At 45.6% G+C, this 10,992-nt stretch overlaps 1 protein-coding gene across 2 annotated transcripts in view; it reads right to left on the reverse strand.

Annotated features, from left to right (window-relative positions):
* Positions 1-10,345, reverse strand: part of LOC119181896 (uncharacterized) — a 28,437-nt gene extending 18,092 nt beyond the window's left edge. For both annotated transcript variants that reach the window (XM_075874990.1, XM_075874989.1), the window contains exon 1: positions 10,039-10,345. In XM_075874990.1, coding sequence (XP_075731105.1) covers positions 10,039-10,088 — 50 coding nt within the window. In that variant the 5' untranslated portion in view covers positions 10,089-10,345. The remainder of the gene's footprint in view (positions 1-10,038) is intronic.
* Between the last annotated feature and the right edge of the window lie 647 nt (positions 10,346-10,992).

Here is a 10,992-nt window from a genome sequence, read left to right on the forward strand (position 1 = left end):
GAAATACGGCAATATGGCGTAATTCGACCGTGTCCAGAAAATAGAACCCCTGTTTTTTGAACGACCTCCGTGAGCCAGCTGGTCTGCACTGAACAAGCTCACTTCTATTAAGGGCTACAGTATGCCATACCACGAATTCCCGGTAGATCTCCTTTTTTTTTTTTGCGTGACCTTGACGCAAGATGCCATGTTTGGGACCGACACTGACGGCTTAAAAATGAGTTGGCTCTCCGAGGCTGGCTAAAAATGGGGAAGGCAAGCACAACAAATAGCTGACGACGTTAGTTCAGCTGGCGTCTTCGCCCTACATGCCGCGAGGAACTGAAACCGGGCTGGCAGGGAATAAGAGGAAGAGAAAAGAGGAAAATTAAGCTGCATCCCTGGCAGCTTACCTTACCAACAACGCCTTTAAGAGCGGAAATACCCTTCTCTACATGACCGGTTTTGGGATTGGCACAACTAGTGGCTCATCAGAGCAGTGTCTCTCAAAACATTGCATGCTTCCTTCATCCTTCCTCTAGTTTCACGATTGTGAAGCTAAAACACCATTTTTCTAAATGATAAGCTTTTCCCCAGTTTTCTTTTTGTTTCCTTCATGCGGTATATACACGACTCCGGAAATATCTCCTTTTCCAATAAAGAGTCTGTCTCTCGCACGTGCTGTTCCGATGGCGGAGGGAAGCGTACCATTTAAACGTTAATGATTATCGCGCATTTACTGTGAATGATAATCTACGCGATACTCACTTTCCTGCCCGTGTCTCCCATTATCTGCCCAACGGCTGGCGACGCCGCAGTTGCAAAACGAAGCAGCTAAATTTCGCCGATGCGCGAAAGAAGCTCCGTCCCGGTGTATATATACTTTAAACAGCAGCACGTACTATACACGTGAGCGCGTTCAATCTTCAGATATTTACTTGTTGTTCCCTACTTTCTGAAAATTTCTCCGGTATTCGTAGCGGAACGTGTTCGGCGAGGCACGGCCGTTCTTAGAGTACGCACGAAATATCGCGATTCGGTTGGCCCGAAAAGAGGAGGTGCCAGCCTGTTGATCCGAATATAACAATGAAGACGAGTTAGTATTAAAGAAAAACGAAGGAAAAAAGATGGTGAAAATAAGAGTATGGCGTTACGGCTTTGTGACTCACTAAGCACCCCTGCGTGTTTTGTGGGCCAACAAAAGCACGGCACGGTTTCACGCCCACCAGGCTGTGCAAACGTGTTAGACTTAAAACAGAAAGGTGTTGCTTCCTTTCACTCTTAACCAGCTCCTGGTTAAATGCTGGTCATCCAGGAAACCGAACGAAGAATGTCCGGTTTCCTGGCTATATCTAGTACTTTAAGCGGGACCGGATAAAGAGTGTTGCGAGCATGCGATACGTGGGCTTTGGCCGACACCTTGCATTATTGGTTAGTCCATTAATTGTTCGGTTCTAACGTCCCATAGCCACGATATGTGATCACGAGATACGCAGTACTGCAGGGCTCCGGGAATTTCGACTGCCTGGAATTCTCTGAAGCGCACTTAAATCTAAGTATACGGGCCTCCAGCATTTTCGCCACCGCCGGGATTTGATTCCTCGACCTTCGGGTCGGCAGTAGGGCGTCGTCACTAGACCACTGTGGCGAAGATAGGCTATTGTTGAGTTTTGGTGCCGCCGTATCGGCTTGTTATCATTGCCCTTTTGAACAGTGCCAGCACACTATTAATCAGGTCCCGTTAAATCAGCTCCCGCTATGCCCGATAAATGCTGGATATATCCAGGAAACAGGATATTTTCATATGATTTCCTGGATATAGCCAGCAGTTAATCAGTAACTCATTAAAATATATTTTGGGTTGACGCGTACGCGTGAAAACAGTCGGGTCGGTGTGTTTCGACGTTTTACAAACGCAATAACGGATGTCTCTATTTAGAAAAATAACAAAAACGCTCGTTTTGCGCCAGTGCTATCAGACTATCGGGCCACTCGCGTTTTTATGAAAATATTCACTATTTAAGTTAAGTGCTCGACTAAATGCACTGCAGTTTAATCTGCTTGTTTGTGAACACCCAAGGACCGACTCGCATAACACAGGTTGTCAGCGGAAATTGTGTTCCAGCACGCAGATGGTAAAAAATATACGTTAATAATACAAAGCGAGAGGTCGAGGGCACCGGATGTAGCAAAAACAAACGCCGTGTAATATCATAACACAATTTAATTAATGTTCTTAGATATGGTAGTGGAAACGTCACTGTGTAATGCGAATGGGGAGCCGAAGATTTACTGACCCGCGTTGCGACGGTAGACCGCGGTCGTAAAACAATCTGACGTTAAATGCGCGATCGTGATCAGATCAAAAACGAACGACAGGTATTTCATAGCACGAGAGCATGTCGTTTTCTTTTTCCTTTTTTTTCCCCGGAGGGCTAAGGGCAACTGCGGTGCTGTATTTCGGCAGAACAACAAACCAGTAACTCTGTGCCGCATACGAATGCCAGAGACAAATAGGCCACCCCGGTGCTCTGAGCGGGAGCATTCGTGTATGCGGCACTGAGGAATCCCTGGCCGAATCGGCGTGGGTCGATACGCATCATTCGGCAAAGTAGACTTTACTATATACGCGCTCCGCGAGGTTCGATATTCGAGCGCGATATGTAGAGCAATCCATTAAAGAGGCGACTATAAATTCCGCCCGAAACTCGAGATAACTACCGTGGACTGGATATACGTATATAAATGGCAAGGGGACGGGGATGATAGCGCAGGAACTGGTCTCTTAGAAGTGGTGCAGCCGCGAGAAGGAACGGACCAGAACGACACGATCCCGCCCTGCAGGCTTCTGCGATATCCGAGCCGCATCTGTAATGCGTTTTTTCGGGCGGTGCGATCCGGTCTGCATTCTGGGGTGCCTTCCGCGCCCGCCTTTTTTCCTTCCTTCCTCGTCGCCGCGGCCATTCTTTGACCTACTGGCTTGGACCGGCTCGTGGTCTTCTTCCTTGTCGTCCCGTCGTCGGGGATTACCGGGTCAACGGGCCGGACGGATGACCGGGCCCCGAGACGACATGGAAGAGCGTGAGATGATGATGAAGAAGAAGAAAGAATTATAAACAAAACAAAAGTGGAGACGGGCCATCGCGAGTGGTCGCGGCAATAGCGGTAGACGACCGACCATGCCGTGAGAGCAGAAGCGTCCTAAACATGATACAGAACAAGAAAAGTCGCCTGCATTAAAGATGCAGACGGAAACAAAAAAAGACAAATGGGAGTGAAGTAGCAGATGAAGACGACGAAAACGAAGTAAACACACCAAGAAGACCAATTAAACAAAAAAGACTTAATGCTCGCAGGTAAAGGTAGAAAAGGCAGGTAAAAAAAGTAGAGGAAAATGAACAGACACAGAACGAGGAGAACGACGAAAGAATGAGGGTGGAGGCCCCGGGAGATGGCGTTTGGTGAGAGGTCGACCAACGGAGTAAAAAATGGCGACGCGTATGCCGAGTCGCCTCCTTTACGCGGCGTGCGTATTCCGGGTCAAGGACGGGCCTCCCGTGTATGCTAAGCCGCGCAAACTTGACCTGCCTTACGACTCGTGCGTAATCTTCGGCGGGCGTGTTCGTGAAAATATGACGTTGGGTCGAGCTTAAGCCTTGCCAAGAAGCGTAGTTTGTTCAAATGATCAAGCGAGCTGAGCGCATTCTTTAGAGGCAGTGCCATGGTATAGCGATACTCACTTGAAGCAAACGCAAGCATGATCTTACTCTTTTTTTTCGAATACTGTATTTACGTATTCGTCAAGACAAAATGCATTTCTGTAATGAACACTTGTTTGTTGTTTTCGTGATAGTGCCCACCGCGGTGGATCAGTGGTCGTGGCGCTTCGCTGCTGACGCGGGTCGCGGGTTCGATTCCGGCGGCGGTTGTCGTGTTTCGATGGAGGCCAAAAGCTACAAGCCTGTGTATGCTGTGCAATGTTAGTGCACGGTAAACAAGACCAGACGATAATGTCCTAGCCCTTCACTACAGCATCTTGCATAATTGTGTTGTTTTGGGAAATGAAATTTCCGATATTATTATTTCTACATTCAGTATCTGAAGCTAGGCTAGTGCTTGATATAAAGTACTCCAGATAATCTTCGGCCGTTGAGCAAAGCTTTTCCAACTTTTCTAAATCGCGACGTGGACTGGTAAGGTCGCACTCGTGTGCTCAGATTTGGGTGCACGTTAAAGAACCCCAGGTGGTCGAAATTTCCGGCGCCCTCCACTAGGGCATCTCTCACAATCATATATAGTGGTTTTGGGACGTTAAACCCCACTTGTAAATCAATCAATTGGTAAGGTCATGAAACGTTCAATGCACTAACCCAATCGTTTTAATGCGCATGCGTCTGCCCTTTCACACTTTGTTCAGTTATGTAACGACGAGGCTTATTGTGGCGCACCAACACCCACCCGTTATGTAGTCGATACTAAAAGGCAAGAGATCAGACAGTGAACATTATTGGATTCTCAACCTTCGATACACTGTCTTACATTCAGAAGTAGGAAACTGCATTGGATTGAGTCAGGGCGCATGCCTTTAGTCGCGTAGTATACTTCAGCGGAAAACAGATGGTGATGTTAACGACGCTTTGTCTTCAAATAATGGAGTTCCTAGAACGGAACCGTCATTGAAATGAAGTTGGCCAATGCAGAGGCTCGGGCCTGTTGAAAATATATTTTATATTAGATTTACAAAACGTTGACTCAAAGACAAGAAGGCACAGTGTGTCGTCTTTCTTGTCGCTGTGTCCTCGTGCTAGAAACCTACCCACTATTGTCATCGAAAGCCTAGTCCTCTACGATACCAAATGCGAGGCTGGCCGGCCTCTTGAGTTCAGGAGCGGCATAACCGCTTCCTATGTCAAGACGCGCATGGCCCGTTGAACTTGACCTGACACTGTTTTTGTTCATCACTCACGGCGCAAGGCCTTCCAAGGGTGTGGTGGTTGTTGTTTTGTATACACCGATAGTTTTCAAAGCACACGAGCCGTCCTTTTAGTAGACGCGCGAATAGCTCCAAATATTCTCGTGATTCACCCGTGAGAATCCCGTGAAATTAAAATCAGGCAGTGCCTGATGAATCAGTTTTCGTTAGACAAACAAAGTGTTGATGATTGGCGGCTGGTCATTATTTTCGCACTTTGAATTCAGAAGATAAGGGTGACGTCGATATCCTATTTACTTAAGCGAGAAAAAGTGCACGAAAATACACCTGCACTGGTAGACCATTGCATTTAAATTAGATGCAGTTTAGACACTATGTCCTCACAAAATTTCTTGAATTAACACCCACTCAACCGCTCTAGCGACTTGCTTATAAGTTACGTAACCACACGCGTTGCCCTTCGCGACTGAAAGTTCTCTAAACGTGCTATTGACAACAAATAATAAATATATTTTGAGAAAAAAAATGTAGCAATAAAGCTATGTTTCCTAAATCACTCAAAGACGTAAAATGCCGACACCAAACGCAGCATTTGGATGTTGAGTCACGCTCGAAAAGTAGGTATAAAGAAAGCGCGTGATCTATTGCATTAATTCAAACCAGCGCCGAGATGGTGAACCTATCCTGCGTCTAGCAAAAGATCTGAAGGAAGGTACTTAACGGTCCCGAATAACACAAGTGTTGTTAGAGACGCCACTATAGAAGGCGTCGTCCTTTCTATGACCCCCACGCTGCCTTCGAGCTGCATCCGCCGCGATCAATAATCGCACCTTCGACCTCGTGCTGAGCAAGAGAATGCTACAGCTGTAAGATTGTACATAGTCAAACACTGCCAAATATGCATTCTGGCCCAGAAGCACAAAAAACGCGTGCAAAAAATAACTTTTAGAAATCGGCAAACAATTCTGCTAAGCCAAGCATAGGGGGCAATTTCTGTGGTTTATTAACTACAGCGTAATGATTCTCAATTAAACTGAAAGTAATCAAAATGAATGAGAAATCACTGTTTCCATTGGCAAGTTCCTGAATTGAAGTGTGCGAAATACGCGTCTTATGCTCTACCATTTGAGCTATGACAAAGGACTGCCCCCGCACCCTCATACTCCCGTCAAATTTTTTAGGACATTGATGGACGCCTAAAAGGGCTGGTTTTAAGGGAGGAAAATACAAGCTGGGTGTCTATAGCGGCTATGCATATTTGAAAAATGTATAAAAGAATCAGTGCGAAGTAAGCCTTATAAGTCGCCGGCTATAAACCCCACCCACCGCCAGCTACCGCCATTGTGTCATATCGTGTGTGACGTCATCTAGGCACGAAACACCAAAACTTCAGAAATTTTTGATTTCCAGTGCCAAGCTGAAGAATGCGAAAATATCCCAATCACACGCGCAGCTGACTAACAAAATTGTTCGCCGTCACGACTTGCTACGACTTGCCAGTGCGACTTGTTACGTCACGAGTTGCCAGTGCGCCAGTGTTTCCGGACTCTCAGGCCTCTCGCTCCTTAACAAAATGTTTTCAATTATAAATGATTAATGCCGCTGAAATTTCGGCAGACTGTTTGTGAATGCAGAAAGATTAATCCACGCAGCACAGCTTATGATTGAAAATTGGGTGTGGTGGGCCCTCTATAACACCTGGGAGTGTTGGCCAGCTCCACCTGTAGCCGAGGCGGCGAGTGTAGGTTACCAGAGGCGCTGATATTTATACTCGAGGAGTAACGTTATTAGGTATAACTATCAGTTGGAGCTCACTATAGTTATTTCTACAGGTAAGAAACAATACCATATAGATATCACGTCCATTTTTATGTGTGCACCCTGGCAAATACACGACTCTCCGCAACACGACAGCTTGGACGTATAACGGCATTATGAAAAATGAGGAAATGCTATGAGATGGAGTTTTACGCTGTTCAAACAACGCTGATTGATTGACAGATCGATCGATTGGTTGATTTATATGACTTTTTATTATGCCAGATCAATATGTACGCTATGTGGGAGGGAACTGGCAGTGGAGAGCTTCGGGTAGTTTTTCTATAAGTTCGCCATTGTGGTTAGCAATTCTGTAGCTCTACTTGGCCTGCGGTATCCAATGCCCTCACGCTGGCAACTGCTTGCCTGCAGGCTAGCTCAATTTGTAAAGCGTCGGTCCCGGTATTTTGACTCAGACACGAAAGTCAGCTTAAAGCCTTTTCTTTATAAAAAAAAAAAAGTCTGAAGAATTTATTCGTATTTTCGGCTACAATCGGATGTATGTCATATATTTAGCTATTACTACAGTTTGCGAGAATTCAGAAGAACTGTGTTACCGTATTCAGGCTGTGTTCAAGTTAAAAAGTTTCATACGTGCAAAATGCTTATTCAAATGCGGGAAACATATCACAAAGTCACATGTTTCGCTTCTTATCCACCGGTGTGAACGCGCAAGGGGGTTGTACCTTAACGTAACCAATAAGGAAGTAAGTGCAATACCAGTTAACTCAGCAATATTCAGACGTAGCTATACACCAAGCAAGAAGTCGGTAAAATCATTCTTCCTGATTTTTGATCATGGTAATCGTATTTATAGTAAAAATACGCAAAATAGCGACACAGCGCTTGATACAACCTAATCAGTTTATCACTGTAATTTTTTAATGATTTGTTGTCTTGAAGGACTATCTACAGTTGAGACATTTCCACTCAGGCATATTGAAAACATGGCCATTCACCTTGGGTAACTTTATCGAGGTTTAATCAGTATTCATTCCAACCTAACGTGGCATATGCGAGATGGTTAACGCATTTGGGAAAAGCAAAGGTAGGGGCCAGTTGAGTTAACCCATTTCCCTCGTCGTTCTTCGATTTTCTTTCATTGTACCGCGCAAACGTTTACGCACTTAGGAAGCTCATTTTTTGTCGCACGTCGTTTCTTTGCAGCCATCGCAACAGAACTGCGGTGTTAGGGCTAGCTTGCAAGAGATCCAGAATGTTTCGTCATATAGTTTCGAAGTCTCAAATAACATAACAAACGACAGTTCAGTGGTTCTTTTAACGTACATGCCTCTCACTACATGTAGCACCCACATTAGTGTGTGCAGTCTCCCCATCGCCATCCGCAAAATACTTCTTTTTGGGTGAGTTAGTACTTAGATTGCTTTCGTATGTCTGCCTACGACGCGAAGAACATTTCGTGAAAATTGGGATAGAAAAGAGTAGAAAGCGAAGCGCCATTTCAGTGTAATGTAGTTTGCACCACAGTTAATCTTACTAACCGATCCCCAAAGCTAAAACCGCCATGTATAATAAGAATAAGGTCGAATCGTATTTATACTGGAACAGCATCATCGTCATCATCATAATCAGCACCACCAGCCTGACTACGCCCACCATAGGGCAAAGGCCTCTCTCATTTTCGGCCAGACAACCAGGCCTTGTGATTGCTCCAGCTACGTCACACCCGCTAATTTCTTAATCTCATCAGGATGACCGCTGGGCATCAAGGGTATAGTTGACTGGTTTCCCAGAGAAGGCAAACGCGAGAGGTAAATACAGAAAGTTAGGATGGCAAATGAGAATGGAACAAGTGTATTTCTTATTGGTTTAGAAAAATCGATTATAACTGCAACTGACTACGCAAACAGTAAAAACAAGTAAACTGTCATAGCTTTTGGGGTCAAACACTCGCATAAGATATTCACTCATACATCAGGTGACTAGAGTCATTTTGAAATTTTTCATCGCACTTTTTTTTTGTAGTCAGAGCTGTAATTTCAATTTACTGGAATTTGTTGCAGCCGTAAAGGAAAGCGTGTTGCTCACAAGACTACGCAACACAACTAAGGGTGTGAATATTTTTGTATTGAAGGTTAAAACTATGGGTATTTCGGGACGGCAATAAAGTAGGCAAGTCTCGAAGCGTCTAATTTTGACAGAGACACTCACATCAGTCAACTTTCAAACATATCGTGAAACATGAAGAACTTTACCCAATAGCTCAAACCTGTTTAAGAGAATTACTGAGGCTTTGTGCTCTTTTTCGTGTAGAGTGGCGCACATGCTGTGAAACTCACGCCAGCAGAAATCGCTGGAGTTAAGTCAGGGCTTTTTTTAGTTTTCTCATCACAGACTTCTGAGAGGAGAGATAAACAATATTGAAGCAATAGGAGATCAACCTCCCGTGCCATTTCAATCACTCAAATCTATATTTCGTAAATGACGACAGTGTTCGCGAGATCGCAGTTTTGTCTTTACTGCGCCGCAGAAACAAACACTGCGACCATTCCTGCAACTAAATTACGAAGTATTACTATAAAATTACACCCAGTATCACTTCTTTCAGGATAGGCAAGCTTTCGTGCAAATATATCGAAGACAGCTTTGCCGCTTTTTATGCGTCGTAGACAAATTTACTGGGCTTTGAGTTTCTTTTTCTGGCTAGCTTAGTGAAAGAGAATAGATGCGAAGCAACATCGGTTCTGATTCAGTTGTCGTCAGGTGCCGCCAGATTTCTTATACTGTTATCAGTGTCACTTTAAAGTTAAGCATTTGTCTCTAGTTATGACACGTAGTTCACGCTTCGTTGCATGAAGAATTGCCAAGGGAAAACTGAGGACATCGGTGCACTGTACTGTACAGATCCTCTTACACTTTGTCGTGTGATGCGCATTTAGTTTTATATACGGGTGATTCTGTTAACCGACAAGTATGACCTCTTGAGCTCAGTACATCATCGTGATATGATTGCAGCGGATGAGATCCTCAACCTCGTGGGTAAAGAATTCCCAACCATTTCGCTTGCAACCTGGCATCCAAGAAAAGCTAACATGGCATACATGTGGCACCATGACACATCTATATATTTGTTTTTGGTGTTAACTCCTTTGACATCTCGACGCGTTCAATCAATCAGGATGAAAGAGAGAGGACGATGAAGGTGAAACTGATTTAGTCACAGTACTTCGAATACATATCTCCAGGGGCTTAGTCGCGCTTTCATATATAGGACCCGTCGTGCACACATTATAGTAACCTTTCTTTTTTCCGTTCATAACTTTAGGATCGGTGTAGCCTCGACTCACCTGTTATTGGAGTCGCTCGTTGAGAAGTGACGTTGCCTCTGCGGATACATTGACAGTTGTGGCTGGTTGGGAGAGGAGTGCAGAGGGAGAAATACCGATGGTCACAAATCCAGGGTCGGGCGTCACGAGAGAGAGAAAAAAAATGAAACAAAAGAAAAAAAACCAAATGCGCGCTAGGCCGGTGGTGAGGCTTGGCAGCGGCCGGTGCGCGTGTGCAGGCTGTGGTCGGTTCTCTGAAGTGGTGGTCCGCACTAGCTCGCTTGCCGGACACGAGTGTGATTGTGCGGACAGTTTACCTATGTGCCCTCACTTTAGGTTAAATACCACGCCAGGCGGCGCCACGGGTGCGCTGTCACGTGACTCGTAGCTCCGGACCTGCCATTGGTCGGGCGCCTTCGAATGGGTCGTCACCTACTTTGCCCCGCAGCCAGCGGAGAACGACGTTTTCGGCTGTGCGCCGTAAGACGCCGCCGTAACGTTACGTAGCACGCTCGACGAAAGAACAGGCGAGGAGGCTCTTGGAAGTAGCGGAGGAGGAGATCGTTCACGCGGAACGAGGATGAAGAGATGAAAGAGTGCCCGCCGAGGAGGAGGGGCGGACATGTGTCGCCGTCGCGCTCTCCCAAATTAGAAATAAATGGTCGGCGCGGCTTCTGCCTCGCTAGCGTAATTTTCGTCTTCTTCTACCTCTCCTTGCATTTCTTCTTGATACATTGATGCTTCCTTCTGGGTCCTCGCTTCGATTGGGAACCGTGCAACCTTGACCGAATCAAAGGAGCATGTGCTCATCCCCTCCTCCTTTCCTTCTCTCCCTCCCTGCCTTCCGCATACCTGGAGAGTCGTTCAACCGCCATGTTAAGGTGAAGGTCACTTGAGAGCCTCATCTTGTTTTGCTCTCCTCCCGTTGCACTTTGTACGCCAGTTAATATTATTTTTTGTTTCTAAACATGTCCC

This window comes from Rhipicephalus microplus, chromosome 10 (genome assembly GCF_043290135.1).
Source record: "Rhipicephalus microplus isolate Deutch F79 chromosome 10, USDA_Rmic, whole genome shotgun sequence".
NCBI classification, from domain to species: Eukaryota; Metazoa; Arthropoda; class Arachnida; order Ixodida; family Ixodidae; genus Rhipicephalus; species Rhipicephalus microplus.